This window comes from Oncorhynchus gorbuscha, linkage group LG10 (assembly GCF_021184085.1).
Source record: "Oncorhynchus gorbuscha isolate QuinsamMale2020 ecotype Even-year linkage group LG10, OgorEven_v1.0, whole genome shotgun sequence".
NCBI lineage: Eukaryota > Metazoa > Chordata > Actinopteri > Salmoniformes > Salmonidae > Oncorhynchus > Oncorhynchus gorbuscha.
The window spans coordinates 33,347,443-33,370,558 of NC_060182.1; the positions used below are offsets into that span (position 1 = coordinate 33,347,443).

The 23,116-nt window shown below is 46.0% G+C and overlaps 1 protein-coding gene across 2 annotated transcripts in view; it reads right to left on the reverse strand.

Annotated features, from left to right (window-relative positions):
- The window catches only part of LOC124045909 (segment polarity protein dishevelled homolog DVL-1-like), a 67,835-nt gene that overhangs the window by 17,739 nt on the left and 26,980 nt on the right, over window positions 1-23,116 (reverse strand). For both annotated transcript variants that reach the window (XM_046365706.1, XM_046365705.1), the window contains exons 4-14: window positions 20,434-20,552; window positions 13,517-13,655; window positions 11,046-11,139; window positions 10,853-10,922; window positions 8,993-9,132; window positions 7,630-7,706; window positions 7,134-7,201; window positions 6,735-6,812; window positions 6,450-6,584; window positions 2,587-2,754; window positions 1,285-1,503 (exon numbers count right to left, since the gene is read on the reverse strand). In XM_046365706.1, coding sequence (XP_046221662.1) covers window positions 1,285-1,503; window positions 2,587-2,754; window positions 6,450-6,584; window positions 6,735-6,812; window positions 7,134-7,201; window positions 7,630-7,706; window positions 8,993-9,132; window positions 10,853-10,922; window positions 11,046-11,139; window positions 13,517-13,655; window positions 20,434-20,552 — 1,307 coding nt within the window. The remainder of the gene's footprint in view (window positions 1-1,284; window positions 1,504-2,586; window positions 2,755-6,449; window positions 6,585-6,734; window positions 6,813-7,133; window positions 7,202-7,629; window positions 7,707-8,992; window positions 9,133-10,852; window positions 10,923-11,045; window positions 11,140-13,516; window positions 13,656-20,433; window positions 20,553-23,116) is intronic.

A 23,116-nucleotide genomic window follows, 5' to 3' on the forward strand; every position in this document is an offset into this window, starting at 1 on the left:
GTCACCTCCCAGCCCAGCCTAACCTGTCTACTGCTGTCACCTCCCAGCCCAGCCTAACCTGTCTATTGCTGTCACCTCCCAGCCCAGCCTAACCTGTCTACTGCTGTCACCTCCCAGCCCAGCCTAACCTGTCTACCTACTGTCACCTCCCAGCCCAGACTAACCTGTCTACCTACTGTCACCTCCCAGCCCAGCCTAACCTGTCTACTGCTGCCACCTCCCAGCCCAGCCTAACCTGTCTACCTACTGTCATCTCCCAGCCCAGCCTAACCTGTCTACCTACTGTCACCTCCCAGCCCAGCCTAACCTGTCTACCTACCTCTAGTGAAGTCTATCCCCATCCTGTTCTGGTCCAACTGTGTCCTAACCTGTACAGCTCTCTCACTGAACCATGAGTTAGAAAATGTCCTCAGATACTGTTCTACTCATGGAAAACACACATACACACGCACATGCACACGCACACCCACTTGGAATTGCCAAATAAAAAAATGTCAATCAAAACAATTTATAGAAAAGATAAATAAGAGATGTAAACATAGCCCCAGTCCTACTGAGAGTTCATCCTGGTCCCTCATCTGTATCATTACTGTATCAAACCTCTCCGCCACTCAGAACACTCCAGAACAATAAGGATGGAATGCAATGGGAATAACAACGTCTGGGTGATTGATTTCTTGGTGATTTGAACAGAAGCTGGGAAATCAGACTGAAGAGCACTATGATGACACGTGTAAAACAGACGAGAAATATCCTCCATATTGACTAATTACCACACCAGCCTGATTCCACTCTCCCTCAGTGCGGTGCTATGTCGGCACAATTACAAACAGTGCAGCAGCAACAGAGCACTGTACTGTCTAATGTTGCTATCAAACATAGGCTCAGTCAATATTGATGGGAGACTGGGACCTCAGTTGATATGTTCATGCAAAAATCAGCCATAAGCAGATAAGGTCCTTAGTTTACACAGCCAGTACTGAAGAGCTGTCCCCTGCATGAACCATGTTGAATCATGATCGACATTGACAACATAAGACCATTTAAGAACACACTCTATCAAGTAAATATGTGTCAACTTCATTTCCCGGCAGGGCAAACAGGCTAAGTTTAACAGGCACATGCCTTATGGAATTTAAATACAATACTTTGTCAACAGTTGACATTAGCTGTCATGAATAGTCACAGCCATAATGTCATGTGACGATTCCTCTAAAATATCAATAAAAACAAATCAAGTTTTTATTGATAAGGATGCTAGTGTTAGTAGCCTTGCAGACTCACCCTCACTGTTGTGGCTGCCTGCACTCCCACTGTGGAAACTTTGGCAGGGGTCTGAGTAGCCTGGTGGGAAGCCTGGAGGGGCGGAGGGGAAGGGAGGGCAGGGGAACGGCTGGCCCCCTAGGGGCCATGGGTTGGTGGCAGGGGGAGGGAGGGGGGCCAGGGTGTCCTGCTCAGAGCCCCCACCACTGGAACCCTCATTCAGGTTGAGAGACGCCATGTCTGGTGAGAGAAAGAGAAAGAGAGAGAGAGAGAGAGAGAGAGAGAGAGAGAGAGAGAGAGAGAGAGAGAGAGAGAGAGAGAGAGAGAGAGAGAGAGAGAGAGAGAGAGAGAGAGAGAGAGAGAGAGAGAGAGAGAGAGAGAGAGAGAGAGAGAGAGAGAGAGAGAGAGAGAGAGAGAGAGAGAGAGAGAGAGAGAGAGAGAGAGAGAGAGAGAGAGAGAGAGAGAGAGACAGACAGACAGACAGAGAGAGAGAGAGAGAGAGAGAGAGAGAGAGACAGACAGACAGACAGACAGACAGACAGACAGACAGACAGACAGACAGACAGACAGACAGACAGACAGACAGACAGACAGACAGACAGACAGACAGACAGACAGACAGACAGACAGACAGACAGACAGACAGACAGACAGACAGACAGACAGACAGACAGACAGACAGACAGACAGACAGACAGACAGACAGACAGACAGACAGACAGACAGACAGACAGACAGACAGACAGACAGACAGACAGACAGACAGACAGACAGACAGACAGACAGACAGACAGACAGACAGACAGACAGACAGACAGACAGACAGACAGACAGACAGACAGACAGACAGACAGACAGACAGACAGACAGACAGACAGACAGACAGACAGACAGACAGACAGACAGACAGACAGACAGACAGACAGACAGACAGACAGACAGACAGACAGACAGACAGACAGACAGACAGACAGACAGACAGACAGACAGACAGACAGACAGACAGACAGACAGACAGACAGACAGACAGACAGACAGACAGACAGACAGACAGACAGACAGACAGACAGACAGACAGACAGACAGACAGACAGACAGACAGACAGACAGACAGACAGACAGACAGACAGACAGACAGACAGACAGACAGACAGACAGACAGACAGAGGTAGTGACATCTATTGTGAGGTCGTCCATCTCACGACAAGTAAATAAAAACACTGCAATTGGTCTCTACAGTACATTTAACACAGGTATAATACACTTGTAATAATAATATACAGTACATAATATATTCTTGCCAAAGTGGCTCAGTGTCAGTACTTTGGCAGAGGTCTCCGAAGGTGTAGTAGCACTGCTCTGAGAAGGTGATCTTGTTGACGGTGTGTCTCAGGTAGCCATGTTTCAGCAGACTGCTGGCATACTTCCTAGCATCTCTCCTGTCCTTGAAGCCCTCCACCCTTGAGTAGAGCCAGTCCACCACGTCAGCACCTGGCACAGCAACAACACACTGGTCAAGAAGACTGTAGTCTGCACTACAACAGCAAACGGATTTCATTACGCACACCTGTCCCCTACTCCGACTGATTAGTACTTGCATAAATGTGCCTTTTGTTTCCCCCATTGGGCTGTCGATTATTGTTCCCATGTCCATTGGCCGTGTGAGTACCTATGTGTTGGTGCAGCTGTTATGCTGCGTGCGTTATAGATTGTGTATTACGGGTATTGTGTTGTTCATCAAGGTTTACCCTCTCTCTTTTGTTTGGGTACAGCCCAGTGTTTTGTATACGTGTTTGTTTTGGGTGTATTAAAAACCCCTATTGTGCATTCCTGCACCTGTCTGCAACATCCTTTATACCAGCGTGACAATATGATTCTATTGTACTATAATATTGATAGCACGAACCACACAACATCTACTTACATTGATTGATGTGATGTCGCCAATATCAAGAAAATGTATTGTACAGACGTCACAGTTTCACTAACAGTAAGGGTAGTATTTGCTGGTTTAATGCTTATTTACAGGCCCAATCCAATAGTACAAAAAATGTATTAGGTGAACAATAGGTAAGTAAAGAAATAAAAACAACAGTAAAAAGACAGTGAAAAATAATAGTAGCGAGGCTATAGAAGTAATAATAATAATAATATATGCCATTTAGCAGACGCTTTTATCCAAAGCGACTTACAGTCATGTGTGCATACATTCTAGCGAGGCTACATACAGACACCGGTTAGTCAGGCTGATTGAGGTAGTATGTACATGTAGATATGGTTAAAGTGACTATGCATATATGACGAACAGAGAGTAGCAGTAGCGTAAAAGAGGGGTTTGCGGGTGGTGGGACACAATTCAGATAGCCCAGTTAGCCAATATGCGGGAGCACTGATTGGTCGGCCCAATTGAGGTAGTATGTACATGAATGTATAGTTAAAGTGACTATGCATATATGATAAACAGGGGTTGGGGGGTGGCACACAATGCAAATAGTCCGGGTAGCCATTTGGTTACCTGTTCAGGAGTCTTATGGCTTGGGGGGTAAAAGCTGTTGAGAAGCCTTTTTGTCCTAGACTTGGCACTCCAGTACCGCTTGCCATGCTGTAGTAGAGAGAACAGTCTATGACTGGGTTGGCTGGGGTCTTTGACAATTTTTAGGGCCTTCCTCTGACACTGCCTGGTGTAGAGGTCCTGGATGGCAGGCAGCTTAGCCCCAGTGATGTACTGGGCCGTACGCACTACCCTCTGTAGTGCCTTGCGGTCGGAGGGCGAGCAATTGCCGTACCAGGCAGTGATGCAACCATCTCGATGGTGCAGCTGTAGAACCTTTTGAGAATCTCAGGAACCAATGCCAAATCTTTTTAGTTTCCTGAGGGGGAATAGGCTTTGTCTTGCCTTCTTCACGACTGTCTTGGTGTGTTTGGACGATTCGAGTTTGTTGTTGATGTGGACACCAAGGAACTTGAAGCTCTCAACCTGCTCCACTACAGCCCCGTCGATGAGAATCGGGGCGTGCTCGGTCCTCCTTTTCCTGTAGTCCACAATCATCTCCTTAATCTTGGTTACGTTGAGGGATAGGTTGTTATTCTGGCACCACCCGGCCAGGTCTCTGACCTCCTCCCGATAGGCTGTCTCGTCATTGTCGGTGATCAGGCCTACCACTGTTGTGTCGTCTGCAAACTTAATGATGGTGTTGGAGTCGTGCCTGGCCATGCAGTCGTGGATAAACAGGGAGTACAGGAGGGGACTGAGCATGCACCCCTGGGGAGTTCCAGTGTTGAGGATCAGCGTGGCAGATGTGTTGCTACCTACCCTCACCACCTGGGGGCGGCCCGTCAGGAAGTCCAGGATCCAGTTGCAGAGGGAGGTGATTAGTTCCAGGATCCTTAGTTTAGTGATTAGCTTTGAAGGTACTATGGTGTTGAACGCTAAGCTGTCGTCAATGAATAACATTCTCACATAAGTGTTCCTTTTGTCCAGGTGGGAAAGGGCAATGTGGAGTGCAATAGAGATAAATATGGACACATACCACGCTGCACCTTGGTCCTCTACTTCCAACAGCCGTTAATTTTTGCTTATAAGCAGGAATCAGGAGGATAGAGTTGTGGTCGGATTTACAAAATAGAGGGCGAGGGAGAGCTCTGTAAACGTCTCTGTGTGTGGAGTACAGTTGATCTAGATTTTTTCCCCTCTGGTTGCACATTTAACATGTTGATAGAAATTTGGTAGAACTGATTTAAGTTTCCCTGCTTTAAAGTCTCCGGCCACTATGAGCGCCGCCTCTGGGTGAGTGGTTTCCTGTTTGCTTATTTCCTTATACAGCTGACTGAGTGCAGTCTTAGTGCCAGCATATGTATGTGGTGGTAAATAAACAGCCACTAAAAGTATAGCTGAAAACTCTCTAGGCAAGTAGTGTGGGCTGCAATTTATCCCAATATACTCTACTTCAGGCGGGCAAAATCTAGAGGCTTCCTTAGATTTCGTGCACCAGCTGTTGTTTACAAATATGCACATGCCCCCCCTTCGTCTTACCGGAGTGTGCTGTTCTATCTTGCCGGTGCAGCGTATATCCCGCTAGCTGAATATCCATGTCATCATTCAGCCACGATTCCGTGAAACATAGGATATTACAGTTTTTGATGTTTCCTGTTGGTAGGATATTCGTGATCGCACCTCGTCAAATTTATTGTCCAATGATTGCACTTTGGCGAGTAGTATTAACGGTAACGGCAGCTTTCCCACTCACCTTCTCCGGGTCCTGTCCTCTGTTTCTGCATCGCTTCCTCTTGCAAATAACGGGGATGTCGGCCCTGTCGGGTGTTTGGAGAATGTCTTGTGTGTCCTGCTTGTTGTAGAAAAAATCTTAGTCTAATCTGAGGTGAGTGATCACTGTCCTGATATCCAGAATCTCTTGGTCTAATCCGAGGTGAGTGATCACTGTCCTGATATCCAGAAACTCTTAGTCTCATCCGAGGTGAGTGATCGCTGTCCTGATATCCAGAAGCTCTTTGTCTAATCCGAGGTGAGTGATCACTGTCCTGATATCCAGAAACTCTTAGTCTAATCCGAGGTGAGTGATCACTGTCCTGATATCCAGAAGCTCTTTGTCTAATCTGAGGTGAGTGATCACTGTCCTGATGTCCAGAAGCTCTTTGTCTAATCCGAGGTGAGTGATCACTGTCCTGATATCCAGAAACTCTTAGTCTAATCCGAGTTGAGTGATCACTGTCCTGATATCCAGAAACTCTTTGTCTAATCCGAGGTGAGTGATCACTGTCCTGATATCCAGAAACTCTTAGTCTAATCCGAGGTGAGTGATCACTGTCCTGATATCCAGAAGCTCTTGGTCTAATCCGAGGTGAGTGATCACTGTCCTGATATCCAGAAACTCTTTGTCTAATCCGAGGTGAGTGATCACTGTCCTGATATCCAGAAACTCTTGGTCTAATCCGAGGTGAGTGATCACTGTCCTGATGTCCAGAAACTCTTTTTTTGCCGTAAGATACGGTTGCAGAAACATTATGTACAAAATAAATTACAAATAACGTGAAACCCCCCCACATATTAGCACAATTCCTTGGGCGCCCGAAAAACTGCTGCCATTTCTTCCGGCGCTATTTTACTGATTTTTATTTATTTATTAATAATACAGTATTATTAGTAGTCAGCGTGCCCTCCCTCTCACCGATGACAGCGTTGGTGATGGTGATCTTCAACCACATCCTGTCCCGGATCTCCAGACCAGAGTCAGGTAGCTGCATCACCTTGACGATGGTTGCCATGTCCGTCTTACTCGCAGATAGCGGCAAGTCGTCAAATTCTGAAGGGGAGAGGAGGTTGAGACACAGCACATTCACAGACAGTGACTGACAAAATGTTCAGTATGTGGCCTTTCTAGGACTGTGAGAGTGCAGCTATGTCTAGTTATTGCAGTAGTTTGTGTGTGTGACTGTAGTGATAGTGGTCATACCGTAGTGTGGGTAGGGTCCGGTCAGGGCCGTTGTGTGGGAGATCCAGGCAGCAGGGTCGATGGGCCTCACTGGCTCAGCTGGACACACACACACACACACACACACACACACACACACACACACACACACACACACACACACACACACACACACACACACACACACACACACACACACACACACACACACACACACACACACACACACACACACACACACACAATCTCCATCATCTACTGTAAGTTTGCTAGTTTGTGCTCAAACTTCTGCTATAAGTTACAAGCACATCCAATTTATTTTTCAAAAGGTTTTAAAAAGCGAGTTTCCAGAAGAGTTTGAGAGCCCTGTTTGTAAGTGGTAATAACCTGTTGTTGGTGGAACATTGGTAAGTGTCTTACCCCGGGGGATGGTGAAGTAGCTTCGCGGAGACGGGTCCCAACACTTGGCCACAGTAAGACTAATAGGACTGGAGAACACATGGGGAGACCATCAGTTACAAAACCTTCCACTCACTTCCATAGCTCCTGTGCAGTTAAAAGCACATGAGGAAACGCTAGGAAAAAAGAAGTCACGTTTGGTTGAACTAGAAGGATTATGGGGAGAAATCTTAGTCTGTATTATACAACAGTCAACAATGCAGAAGCTGCTTGAAATTCAAACCCACTGTTTATCCAATCTAACCAGTCAGCATATCGCTGATATGCTAATACAACCCTAATGTACTCCAGTCTTACCATCGCTCATCTTTTAAATCCTGTATTTACCCAATAGCCATGTCCTTTGTCTGTCTGTCCTGACCTCTGATCATCTTCACATGCAACAGTTTAACATCCCTTGAAAAGTTTTCTGGGTTATCGCTAACAATCCTGCACTGTAACACAGTCCTGCTCTTACCCTGTTTTGGAGACGATCTCTCTCAGGATCCTCACAGCGTCATCGTTGCTCATGTTCTCAAAGTTCACATCGTTCACCTGAGGGTCACAACGAGACAGTTAACGTACACTTTCACGGATCATGTCTTTGAAATGAACAAGTAGTTGGACAAAATGATTTAGGACTCTGCTACTGAGATCAGTTCTCTACAAGTTCATCTCCAGGCACTGTTGTAAAGCGTTCAGACGCATATAAAAGCTAATAAATCCTACGCCGCGTTATGCTGTGTGTATGGGTTGAAAAGAGACATGCTGATCGACAATACATGTTGTTAAAGAGACATGCTGGATCGACAATAACTAGCGATCAGCCACTGTGTGTACAAGAGGAGGCGTGGCCAGAGAGGTTAGTCTGAGTCCAACCATACAGACATCAAAGAGAACAAACAACAGGAAGGAAAAGGAGAGGCAACATGTAGGATAGAGGGCTACAGGAAGGAAAAGGAGAGGCAACATGTAGGATAGAGGGCTACAGGAAGGAAAAGGAGAGGCAACATGTAGGATAGAGGGCTACAGGAAGGAAAAGGAGAGGCAACATGTAGGATAGAGGGCTACAGGAAGGAAAAGGAGAGGCAACATGTAGGATAGAGGGCTACAGGAAGGAAAAGGAAAGGCAACATGTAGGATAGAGGGCTACAGGAAGGAAGGTGTCGAGAACCATTAGAGTTGTTTGTAAACAGGTCAGAGTTTCAATAGGTCATAGTTCCAATAGGTCATAGTTTCAATAGGTCGTAGTTCCAATAGGTCATAGTTTCAATAGGTCATAGTTCCAATAGGTCAGAGTTTCAATAGGTCATAGTTCCAATAGGTCATAGTTCCAATAGGTCATAGTTTCAATAGGTCATAGTTCCAATAGGTCATAGTTCCAATAGGTCATAGTTCCAATAGGTCATAGTTCCAAATAGGTCATAGTTCCAAATAGGTCATAGTTCCAATAGGTCATAGTTCCAATAGGTCATAGTTTCAATAGGTCATAGTTTCAATAGGTCATAGTTTCAATAGGTCATAGGTTCAATAGGTCATAGTTTCAATAGGTCATAGGTTCAATAGGTCATAGGTTCCAGTTTCCCCTTTACCTTATTGTTAGAACTCATTAACATAAACATTGTTTGAAACACAGAATCCGATCATCACTGGCAATGCTATAATAATCACAAAGCAATTTGCTCACTGGACATTTGTGCACATTTGCTTTCCCTCAACGGACCATAAAAATAGAACCAAAAAAAATAACTCATAAAGAACACAAAATATACTTTAAGCTTATAATACTTCCTAGAAAATGAACCTAGGGCTCATTTGTAGTGGGTGGTAGTGTCGTATACCTGTAGGAGCATATCTCCAGGTTCTATCCTGCCATCTGCAGCCACAGCTCCTCCCTTCATGATGGAGCCGATGTAGATCCCGCCGTCCCCCCGGTCGTTACTCTGCCCCACAATACTGATACCCAGGAAGTTATACTTCTCTGTTAGAGAGAGGGGGAGAGAGGAGGTCAGTTAAAAGTCTCATGTACAGTGCCTTCTGAAAGTATACAGACCCCTTGACTTTTTCAACATTTTGTTAGGTTACAGCCTTATCTAAAATTGATTCAGTTGTTTTTCCCCCCTCATAAATCTACACACAATACCCCATAATGACAAACCAAAAACATACATTTTTTAAATTGTTAATAATTTATTACACATATCACATTTACATAAGTATTCAGACCCTTTACTTACTAATTTCTTGAAGCACCTTTGGCAGCAATTACAGCCTCAAGTCTTCTTGGGTATGACGCTACAAGCTTGGCAAGCTTGGCTTTGGGAAGTTTCTCCCATTCTTCTCTGTAGATCCTCTCAAGCTCTGTCTGGGGATGATGGGGAGCGTCGATGCACAGCTATTTTCAGGTCTCTCCAGAGATGTTCGATCAGGTTCAAGTCTGGGCTCTGGCTGGACCACTCAAGGACATTCAGAGACTGGTCCCGAAGCCACTCCTGCATTGTCTTGGCCTGTGTGCTTAGGGTTGTTGTCCTGTTGGAAGGTGAACCGTCGCCCCAGTCTGAGGTCCTGAGTGCTCTGGAGCAGGTTTTCATCAAGGATCTCTTGGTACTTTGCTCTGTTCATCTTTGCCTCAATTCTGACTAGTCTCCCAGTCCCTGCCACTGAACAATATCCCCACACCCTGATGCTGCCACCACCATGCTTCACCGTAGGGGTGGTTCCAGGTTTCCTCCAGACGTGACGCAAAGTTCAATCTTTGTTTCATCAGACCAGAGAATCTTGTTTCTCATGGTCTGAGAGTCTTTAGGTGGCTTTTGGCAAACTCCAAGTGGGCTGTCATGTGCCTTTTACTGAGCAGTGGGTTCCGTCTAGCCACTCTACCATTAAGGCCTGATTGGTGGAGTGCTGCAGAGATGGTTGTTCTCCCATCTCCACAGAGGAACTCTAGAGCTCTGTCAGACTGACCATTGGGTTATTGGTACCTCCCTGCCAAGGCCATTCTCCCCCGATTGATCAGTTTGGCCGGGCGGCCAGCTCTAGGATGAGTCTTGGTGGTTCCAAACTTCTTCCACTTAAGAATGACGGAGGCCACTGTGTTCTTGGGGATCTTCAATGCTGCAGACAGTTTTTGGTACCCATCCCCAGATCTGTGCCTCGACACAATTCTGTCTCGGAGCTAAACGGACAATTCCTTCAACTGCATGGCTTGGATTTTGCTCTGACATGCACTTTCAACTGTGGAACCTTATATAGACAGGGGTGTGCCTTTCCGAATCCTCTCAAATCAATTGAATTTACCACAGGTGGACTCCAATCAAGTTGTAGAAACATCTCAAGGATGATCAATGGAAACAGGATGCACTGGAGCTCAATTTCGTGTCTCATAGCAAAGGGTCTGAATACTTACGTAAATATGGTATTTCTGTTTTTTTTTCTAAAAACCTGTTTTCGCTTTGTCATTATGGGGTATTGTGTGTAGATTTCTGAGGATTCGTATTTATTTAAAACATTTTAGAATAAGGCTGTAACGTAACAAAATGTGGAAAAAGTAAAGGGGTCTGAATACTTTCCCAAGGCACTGTAGTTTAAAGACTTTATGGGGTTTAAAGACCGAGTACACTGATGATATTTGTATAAAAAATATTTGTGTACAAAGAAAGGCATAAATGAAAGAAAATGAGAGGAAAAGGGGAAGTCCTTACCCATGTTGAGTGTGACAGTGATGATGTTGAGGCTCATAGTGGAATCTGTGATGCTGCTGAAGGACGAAGACTGGAAAAGAGAGAGGGAGAAACTTAGTGTGTCAGACACATACTCACATAACCGTTCTTGTTCCCTTTCTCACTCACTCACACACACGTATGTGCAACAGTCCAGTTTTCAAGGGGAGCTCACCCGGTCTATTTTGGCCACTTTGTGCCTCCGTCGGCGGCGTTTGTGTCTGCGCATCAGCTGAGAAGACGAGCTCTGCTCTGTGGAGCTGCTGAGTCTGAGACACAATACAATACAATACAATGTCATCTTTAATGGTCCATTATACAGAGACAATGGAAATGTGGTGCCTTTTGCTGTCACAGTACCCAGCCCAACACACAACACACACGACTGGGGAACAGCACAGGGTCAGCCCCACCACACAACACACACGACTGGGGAACAGCACAGGGTCAGCCCCACCACACAACACACACGACTGGGGAACAGCACAGGGTCAGCCCCACCACACAACACACATGACTGGGGAACAGCACAGGGTCAGCCCCACCACACAACACACACGACTGGGGAACAGCACATCAGGGTCAGCCCCACCACACAACACACACGACTGGGGAACATCACAGGGTCAGCCCCACCACACAACACACACGACTGGGGAACAGCACAGGGTCAGCCCCACCACACAACACACACGACTGAGGAACAGCACATCAGGGTCAGCCCCACCACACAACACACACGACTGGGGAACAGCACATCAGGGTCAGCCCCACCACACAACACACACGACTGGGGAACAGCACATCAGGGTCAGCCCCACCACACAACACACACAACTGAGGAACAGCACATCAGGGTCAGCCCCACCACACAACACACACAACTGAGGAACAGCACATCAGGGTCAGCCCCACCACACAACACACACAACTGAGGAACAGCACATCAGGGTCAGCCCCACCACACAACACACACAACTGAGGAACAGCACATCAGGGACAGCCCCACCACACAACACACACAACTGAGGAACAGCACATCAGGGTCAGCCCCACCACACAACACACACGACTGGGGAACAGCACATCAGGGTCAGCCCCACCACACAACACACACAACTGAGGAACAGCACATCAGGGTCAGCCCCACCACACAACACACACGACTGGGGAACAGCACAGGGTCAGCCCCACCACACAACACACACAACTGAGGAACAGCACATCAGGGTCAGCCCCACCACACAACACACACAACTGAGGAACAGCACATCAGGGTCAGCCCCACCACACAACACACACAACTGAGGAACAGCACATCAGGGTCAGCCCCACCACACAACACACACAACTGAGGAACAGCACATCAGGGTCAGCCCCACCACACTGAGGAACAGCACATCAGGGTCAGCCCCACCACACAACACACACAACTGAGGAACAGCACATCAGGGTCAGCCCCACCACACAACACACACAACTGAGGAACAGCACATCAGGGTCAGCCCCACCACACAACACACACAACTGAGGAACAGCACATCAGGGTCAGCCCCACCACACAACACACACAACTGAGGAACAGCACATCAGGGTCAGCCCCACCACACAACACACACAACTGAGGAACAGCACATCAGGGTCAGCCCCACCACACAACACACACGACTGGTGAACAGCACAGGGTCAGCCCCACCACACAACACACACAACTGAGGAACAGCACATCAGGGTCAGCCCCACCACACAACACACACGACTGGGGAACAGCACAGGGTCAGCCCCACCACACAACACACACAACTGAGGAACAGCACATCAGGGTCAGCCCCACCACACAACACACACAACTGAGGAACAGCACATCAGGGTCAGACCCACCACACAACACACACGACTGGGGAACAGCACAGGGTCAGCCCCACCACACAACACACACGACTGGGGAACAGCACAGGGTCAGCCCCACCACACAACACACACGACTGGGGAACAGCACAGGGTCAGCCCCACCACACAACACACACGACTGGGGAACAGCACAGGGTCAGCCCCACCACACAACACACACGACTGGGGAACAGCACATCAGGGTCAGCCCCACCACACAACACACACGACTGGGGAACAGCACATCAGGGTCAGCCCCACCACACAACACACACAACTGAGGAACAGCACATCAGGGTCAGCCCCACCACACAACACACACAACTGAGGAACAGCACATCAGGGTCAGCCCCACCACACAACACACACAACTGAGGAACAGCACATCAGGGTCAGCCCCACCACACAACACACACAACTGAGGAACAGCACATCAGGGTCAGCCCCACCACACAACACACACAACTGAGGAACAGCACATCAGGGTCATCCCCACCACACAACACACACAACTGAGGAACAGCACATCAGGGTCAGCCCCACCACACAACACACACAACTGAGGAACAGCACATCAGGGTCAGCCCCACCACACAACACACACAACTGGGGAACAGCACATCAGGGTCAGCCGCAGGGCAGCTCCCCTAGAGCATGGAAAGCGGGGGGATTTGTTGATTTCAGTGAAGAACCACTGATGAAAAGAGGGAAATTAGAGAAAGGACAGAGAGAGGGAGAGAGAGAAAGACCATCTACCGGCTGGCGTCCTCATCCTCCTCACTGTCAATGAAGGAGCTGGACTCCAGTTCACTGCTCATCACTGAGGCGCTGTCGTAGCCCATGGCAGAGTCCCTCGCTGTGCGCTCCAACTTAGAGTGGCCATTGATACGAGGGACTGGGGAGGAGAGAACCACACAACAACGACCACAGGTAAGATATCAACACTTTGATACAAGTTCAGATCATGACATAATACTGTGGAGGACAACTCAGAGCTGAAAGAGTTGGAGAGATTATATGAAAACCGATGAGAGAAACATTTCCCAACGTTATAGGAAAACCACCAAGAGGAGATTTGAGTATTGACAGGATCAGGACATCTAATGGGAAATCAAGAAAAGGATTTAGAAGAGGTGAAAGGACAGTGTGGAAAGCACCAGAGAAAGAGGTGAAAGGACAGTGTGGAAAGCACCAGAGAAAGAGGTGAAAGGACAGTGTGGAAAGCACCAGAGAAAGAGGTGAAAGGACAGTGTGGAAAGCACCAGAGAAAGAGGTGAAAGGACAGTGTGGAAAGCACCAGAGAAAGAGGTGAAAGGACAGTGTGGAAAGCACCAGAGAAAGAGGTGAGAGATTACCAACCAGTGCACTTGGCTTCTGAAAAAGCTTGAAATGTCATCAACCCAAGAGGATATCAGAAACAAATTGAGACTGCAGGTAGATTAGCCATTAAGAGTGTCGGGCCAGTAACTGAAATGTCTTTGGTTCGAATCCCTGAGACGACTACGTGAAAAAATCTGTGGATGTGCCCTTGAGCAAGGCACAACCCGAACTGCTCCCTTAAGTCAATAAGTGTCTGCTAAAATGTATATAAACTGGGCCAAGGAGGCTTTTTACTACGGGTTCACTATTACACAGAGGATTCACTATTACACAGAGGATTCACTATTACACAGAGGATTCACTATTACACAGAGGATTCACTAGTACACAGAGGATTCACTATTACACAGAGGATTCACTAGTACACAGAGGATTCACTATTACACAGAGGGTTCACTATTACACAGAGGATTCACTATTACACAGAGGATTCACTATTACACAGAGGATTCACTAGTACACAGAGGATTCACTAGTACACAGAATTGAATTGTCCAGTCAGTGTATCGTGACATGATTATGATACCATTATGATAGGCTTCAATTCATGTTTTATCCATGTTCTAATAAGAGACAGTGGTCAACCAAAACAATAACATCTGTGTCCCAAATTCACAACACTTCTCCCCCACACCCATACGTACAGTGGCAGAGGCGGGGTCCTGTCTCAGCAGGGTGACAGCGGATTGGCTGTAAGGTTCTGGCAAAGCGCCGAGGGCGTGACTGACCCTGCGTTCTCCGCGAGCGACCAAAACATTCCAATAGTGTGGTGGTGCCCATTACTGACCAACCCCAAAGGGTGCAAACACATACTCTCTGACTCTCAAAAGAGCTGTACAATCCTCCTCCTCCCAGGATATACACACACACAACTAAACAGACACAACACGCACAACTAAACAGGCACAACACACACACACAACTAAACAGACACAACACGCACAACTAAACAGGCACAACACACACACACACACACAACTAAACAGACACAACACGCACAACTAAACAGGCACAACACACACACACACACAACTAAACAGACACAACACACACAACTAAACAGGCACAAACACACACACACACACACAACTAAACAGACACAACACGCACAACTAAACAGGCACAACACACACACACACACAACTAAACAGACACAACACACACAACTAAACAGGCACAACACACACACACAACTAAACAGACACAACACGCACAACTAAACAGGCACAACACACACACACACAACTAAACAGGCACAACACACACACACAACTAAACAGGCACAACACACACACACAACTAAACAGGCACAACACACACACACAACTAAACAGGCACAACACACACACACAACTAAACAGGCACAACACGCACAACTAAACAGGCACAACACACACACACACACAACTAAACAGGCACAACACACACACACAACTAAACAGGCACAACACACACACACAACTAAACAGGCACAACACACACACACAACTAAACAGGCACAACACACACACACAACTAAACAGGCACAACACACACACACAACTAAACAGACACAACACACACAACTAAACAGCAGTTTTGTCTCAGCTGCAAAACTCAGACTGCCTGGTGTCTGTGTAGTGGTCTGTCCCTGTGCTTCTCTCTCTCGACCCCTTTGAGAGGGATCAGGATCTCTGCCCAATGACAGGCTGCTGGCAGACTCCAGTCCTCAACTACAACAAAGGCGGTGAAAAAAGAGCAAAAGAAAAGAGTAAACGTGGAGAATGGTACTGTGAGTTGAGAATATTTTTCTCAGGTATACCTTGACTTATTCTAATTCTGCAAATGTCTGACTCTTACAGTCCTGGGTATTGTGGTAGGCCTACACATGATTTACCTGCTACAATACTCGTCAAACAATAATAAAAAATATGTATAAAAAAAATCAAACCTATTCTGTTTTGGGATATTGTGCTGTGAACTATAACACCTTTCGGGTCAAAGCTGACTTTTATCCTCCATTAGTCAGATTGGATTTGGAGATTCCAATTTCATTATTCTTTTTGAGCCATGAAGTAATTATCTGTCGGCTCAAACTAAGGTATTAGCCTACGGTATTATAAGGTGATTAAGTAGGCTATAATTGATAAGTAATAAAGAATTATGACTGGAGAAAATGAATACATTAGGTTCTCCAAAAAATACATGTCCTTATTGCATGAATAAATGTGGCAACCTCTTCAATCGAAGGTAGAGTCCACAGCAGGAAGAAAACGCTCCCTTAAGCATAAACAGTAGCCCGTCTATAGTCTCTTCTGCAGCTGAAAGACAATTAATAGTTCCTTCCACGTTCAGCCATATATAGTAGAATGCATTACTTTACTAGTATTGCAAACATATAAAATAGCCTAGATAGCCTTTCAATGTATTGCTGAATAGGTGAGACTCACAATAACCTGCATTAACCTAAAATAAAAACTAATGCTCTTATTTAATTACATCACATGTATCTATAATTTAACAGCTAGTGGACTACAAACGACCCTACACAGCGATTCCATGAGTAAATTAGATTGCTTTACCTGAAACGCGGGAGAGTCAGATGAGAGAGACAGTGCTCTCTCGCGACGCACTGAGAAACTGAAGAAATTGGTAGAGCACAACATTTTTACCCAGCACTACCGTCCCATGGCGCGCGACTATAGAATGTTTGATAATCCCTCTTTGACCTATCAGAGAAATGCATTCCACAGCGTGTAGAGAGAGCCCAGCAAGTGAAGGGATTTGATATTATGCACAAGCGTATCTCTGACCTCCACAGGTGATTGGGCTATCAGGTCATTAACGCCAAAGCCTGCATCACAATGCACTTCGAATAATAGCAAATGGTTAAACAAAAAATGACACAAAACACTAGGTTCCAAGTATATAAAAAAATATAGGAATTTATCATTTGACCTCCATTACTTTTCTTATTGAACAGAAATATTCTGCATTAATGTAGTCTACATTTTGATTAGGCTATTATACAGTGAATAGTAAGACTATTCCAGAATCAATACACTTATTGTAGATGTCAAAAGCCATAGAGTGATATACCCAGGCAGTCAGTCATGGACGTCAGTTCACATCCTACCCCCCCCCCCTCCTCTAGCAGTGCGGGTAGCAGAGCTCAAAAACCCCTCAACAGATCCTCCCACATACATCCACAGTATCCTGCGGGCCCTATAGCTACGTCCACTCCTCTACCTGTCAAACACTGCGTTATTCATCCATTCATTCTCACATACCTACAGCCAGAAACGAGAGAACAAGGGATATGTTAACCTCGGTTAAAACACTTTGATTCACCCTGCTCTGTTCACGCCATTCACACAGTGGCACTTAAAGGAAAGAGGGGAAGTCCTGCTATTCTACCGCTGCAGGGCCAGGCAGGATAACTTACACGGTGCTGCATGGGGGCGTGAGTCTCTCAGTTGAGGACACAGATAGAGTGGCCACCACGGCATTGTATAAAGAGCCCTAAACAAATAAAGCCTCATTGAATTGGACTATATTGAGCAGTGTAGGGCAGCTTTTATGATCCATTAAGCAGTGTGTTCACCAAGAGGGACATGCCCTGTTCCCTGACACTCATTTCATTAGCACTAACTAACTAGCAGGCAAGCTGGCTGGCAGGGAAACCAAATGTAGGGAGGGGAGGGAGGTAGGGGTGAGGGGAGGGAGGTAGGGGGTGAGGGGAGGGAGGTAGGGGTGAGGGGAGAGAGAGATTACTACTCCATCAACATAGGGGCTACAACCAGCTGATATTTCTAGAGGACACAGGGCCCTATTTTCCGTTTCTCAAATCAGAACTTAAGAGACTGACTATAAAAACAAAGGCTGTAGTGAGAGGAGAAGAGTCCGGTTACATGATTCCAGTTCTGTAGTTTGCCTCCCCGTAGGACAACAGATACACACACACACACACACACACACGTACACAAACACACACAGATGCTCCTGGGTTGTGCTCTCGCTTCCCTACAGCACCGACCAGCCTGATGTGTTATCATGCTCCTCCTAATTAAGCCACATAAATGAATGACTATTTGGTTAATGAGCCTGGAGCTGCAGGACCCACACAACCAGACTCTCGCTGTGAACAGCAGATCAATGGGGGAAGAGATGGAGTGATGAGATAAAGAGATAAAGGGACTGTGTCTGGCTCTATCTGCTGTGGGCACATGGATAGAGGAGAAACAGAGGGACAGCAGGGACTGGAAGCTGACGCTTTAGAGTAGAGAGGAAGTCCTTCACCTTATGTTGAATGGAAAATATAGACACCCATATCGTCACCCTGTCTATCCAGATCCAGGAGTATTGTATAAACACGAATAAGGTTGGAAGAATGAGTGACTATAATCATTGGAAGAATCAGGCTCGCTCATAATGTATCAATTGTCCAAACGGCCATCACACCTTGTACTTCTTAAAGCAACACACTGCACAAATGAATTGTGAGTGTAGAAAGAGTGTAGATATGTCATGTGCTTAGTTACTCTCTGACAAACAGGGTGGTGTGATGAGAGGAATGCCCCTGAAGGAGGATACAGAGACGAAGCCTTCCTCCTTTTCAAGTAACCTTCTTAGAACTCTCGACTGAGCGCCGTGCCAAAACATGTCTATGGCAGTAGCTAGGTTTCCATCCAATTGGCGACAGATTTTCACGTGAAGATTCTAAAATCTGCATAAAGAAAATATATGCATTTTACAACAGTTGTGTTTCCACCAAACGGACTTGTTGTGGACAAAATGTACTTTTTCGCTTAAGTTTTCATGGACCAAATAAAAATAGTTTCCATCACATTTTCTACTCTACTGATAGTTTTGTCACAGAAACTGTTGGGTAAAATAGATAAGTCTACTCTGGTCTACGCACGTGCACTCTAGCCAACAGCTGGCAGATTCAGTGGGGGTATGATAGTATGACATTATTATAGATAAGAGAGCGAATATTTACACTTGTCAAACAGCAGTCAAGCATCAATCCTCATGTCACCAGAATAAGACCCTCTGTATTTATTGGAAGGGGCATCAAGCTCATCACTGTGCACTTTCACCACTTATTTCATCTGTAGCCTAATACACTGTATGGTTTCCCGAGTTGTAGTGGGAGGACCACACATGTCATCGCGTGACTCCAAGTTTATTTCTGCATAAAGGCTAAAATAGCAATATTTGCGCATAAAGACATTTCCACCACCATTTCGTGCATAATTAATTTTACAGACACAACAAGATCCCACCATGTCAAAAAAAACAAAGTATATATCTGCATTTATGAAATTGTACCAAATCTACATACTGAATGACTTATTCTGAACCAAATACATACTGAATGACTTATTCTGAACCAAATACATACTGAATGACTTATTCTGAACCAAGTACATACTGAATGACTTATTCTGAACCAAATACATACTGAATGACTTATTCTGAACCAAATACATACTGAATGACTTATTCTGAACCAAATACATACTGAATGACTTATTCTGAACCAAATACATACTGAATGACTTATTCTGAACCAAATACATACTGAATGACTTATTCTGAACCAAGTACATACTGAATGACTTATTCTGAACCAAATACATACTGAATGACTTATTCTGAACCAAATACATACTGAATGACTTATTCTGAACCAAATACATACTAAATGACTTATTCTGAACCAATTGTCTTTGTGACAGTTTACCATGTCCATTGTTTATGACATGTGTACACGCAGTAAGGATAAAATAGCCAACAGTAAAGAGTTTCTTTGAATACAAACGGCAGTACTTTCCCAATAGGAAAAACATACAATGCTGGTTTCATATCTCCACGATAACCAATAGGCAGCTAGCTATACATCAAGCAGTGTCATGAGATCAACACACTCCCATAGATCCTGAGGTTAAACCATCAGATGGAAAATAGCCTCTGACCATGAACCTGAGTCCCACTTAGGTAACACAAGATAGGTTGCTGGGAAAAACAGACAGCGCCACAAGCAATCCTGGTCACAGTATCCCACTTACCTGCCACCAAAAGATATATGTTGTCATTGTTCTCACACTATTCTGCACTCTGTGAACCCTCTGATTTGTTTCAGATATTGTTTACTCTCCACCCTTTTAGGATACGTGTGAACAATGTTACCAGATTGGTATATTGATACAATGATGTGTAATAATGTTGTGATTTGTGTTATTGGTGTTACCGTACCACATGTACTGTACTTAGGTAGTTTGCCCAATCATGTGTGTATTGTTCCTCACTTTCAGTCTCTCGTGCTCTCCTCCGTGCGCGTTCTCTCTCCCTCTCCCTACGGTGGCTCAGGAGGGACTCTGTACCCGTCTCCGTGTCCAGGCCATCCCGACTGCTTACTGCGTTGGCACTGAAATACACACATGTAAAGAGTTTATTTGGATAACAATGAAACACACACAAAACACCTTCATAATTCCATACCATGTCTCCAAATCTCTTGCATTGTCCCAAGTTCAATGCACCTCTGTCTGGCATTATCTGTACAGTGAGGAGAACCTCACAGGGATTCATCTGAAATGATGTGTTATTGTGTGTGTGTGGTATGTGTTTCACTAAGTGTCATTAATGACCAGATACCCTGAGAGGAGATGGATGCTTTCTGTCCAAAGCTGTTTGATACTAATGAGGAGGGCCATTGAAAGCCCAGATGGTGCCTGTGGAGGTGTGTGTGTGTGTGTGTGTGTGTGTGTGTGTGTGTGTGTGTGTGTGTGTGTGTGTGTGTGTGTGTGTGTGTGTGTGTGTGTGTGTGTGTGTGTGTGTGTGTGTGTGTGTGTGTGTGTGTGTGTGTGTGTGTGTGTGTGTGTGTGTGTGTGTGTGTGCATGGTGGACGGGTAGAGCAGGTGTGGGCTGAGCTGAGACATGTGCAGTACGGGGCTGGAGGGGATATGCTAGACGGCAGGTTATTCTATCAGGGGGGGTGAGAGGCTTTAGCCTCAGGGCAGCAGGGTAAGAGACACCTGTCCGATTGCCTGTGTTGGCTGATGCTGTGTGAGATTACCAGCCCCCCACCCAAATGCAGAGGCCTTTGAAGCCCCAATAGCTTATTTCTGTTCCGCGGTCATTACAATACAGAACCCCATGGATATTAAAAATAACACTGCACAGAATACGTGCAAAAAAAGCTCCTCAAGGACAATCCAGAGACACTGTTTGCTGACTGCTACAAGGAGGGGAACATAAGCAACTTCATTTTCCACACAGACATCCTCTGGCATGGCACAGTGCTGTATTAACACAGACCATCCCCTGGCATGACACAGTGCTATATTAACACAGACCATCCCCTGGCATGGCACAGCGCTATGAGAGCACACTGCCCCTATGTCAAGAGAGAGGGTTTTGGCCCAGGGTGGAAACTCAGAATACGGGATCAGAGAGAGAGCCCAGCAGGAAAAGCTCTCTGTCTGTGACGACTCCCCCATCCTGAGTGAGTCTGATCACACCTCTTCAAACAGTCCTGCAGACGAGGATAGTCACCACTCTCTCTCCCAGCACCCCACACAGGAGCAACAGAACAACAGACACCCCACCCAGACCAGTGAGACCTACAAGACCACGTCCTGAAGGACCTGCACCGGGAGATCCCACACCAAGAGGACCTACACCCAGACCACATTATCACCAGCCACACCCTATACAGACTTCCCCATATCAGACCTATGCCCTTTCTGCCCACCCCATGCCCCCCGCCCCTGCGGCAAGGACCTCAACATGACAGCAGGACATATGCCCAGGCCGTGTGCAGATCAACAGGCCCAACCCCCACTATTACACCCGCCCAAGCCCCATCCTGCGACCTAAGATGTATCAGTTGCTCAACATGCTCTGCTCACACCTACTGTGATGGTCCAGGCCAAACCTCACAAAAACAACACTAGACACTATGGAACACAAAGATTTTACTATCTCATCATGGAATATACAAGGTCTGAGGTCATCTACCTTTAGTCTAAAGAGCAGGAACCCAGACTTCATCAAAGAAATTGGAAATACAGACATTGTCATCCTACAAGTAACATGGTTACAGAGAGCTGGAAGTCTCTTCCATCCACCAAACTACCAGGTGTGAAACAGGGAAGAGACTCAGGGGGTACGCTAATTTGGTATAGAGCAGACATAACTCACTCTATTACATAAGTCAAAACTAAATGTTACATCTGGCTAGAAATTAATAAGGAAATGATCTCAACAGAGAGAAATGTCCTCATGTGTGCTACCTATACCCCCCCCCAATAGAATCCCCATACTTTAACGATGACAATTCTCCATCCTAGAAGAGGAGATCAACAATTTCCCGGCCCAGGGACAAGTCTGCGGCAACCTAAATGCCAGAACTGGACAAGAACTTAACAACCTCGGTACACAGGAGGGACAAACGCCTATCTGGAGATGACAGCATTCCTTCCCCCATATGTCCCCCTAGACACAACTACGACAACATAACCAACAAAAATGGGTCGCATCTCCTGTACTCTGTCGGACATGTGTGTACATGTGTGTATGTACATAGTCAATAGTAGGCTTCGAGGGGACTCCTTTGGTAGCTCATCTCTTGGCAGTAGTGCTGTAGACTACTTTATCACTGACCTCAACCCAGAGTCTCTCAGAGCGTTCACAGTCAGTCCACTGACACCCCTATCAGACCACAACAAAATCACTTGAACAGAGCTGTGCTCAATCACGAGGCATCAAAACCAAAGGAACTGAATAATATTAAGAAATGCTATCGATGGAAGGAAAGTAGTGTGGAAATCTACCAAAAAACAATTAGGCAACAACAAATTCAATTTTCTGGACAAAATGTTTCACTGTAATAGTGAAGGTGTAAACTTGGCAGTAGAAAACCTAAACAGTATATTTGACCCCTCAGCTTCCAAATCAAATCTAAACATTTCAAGCAGACAACCTAAG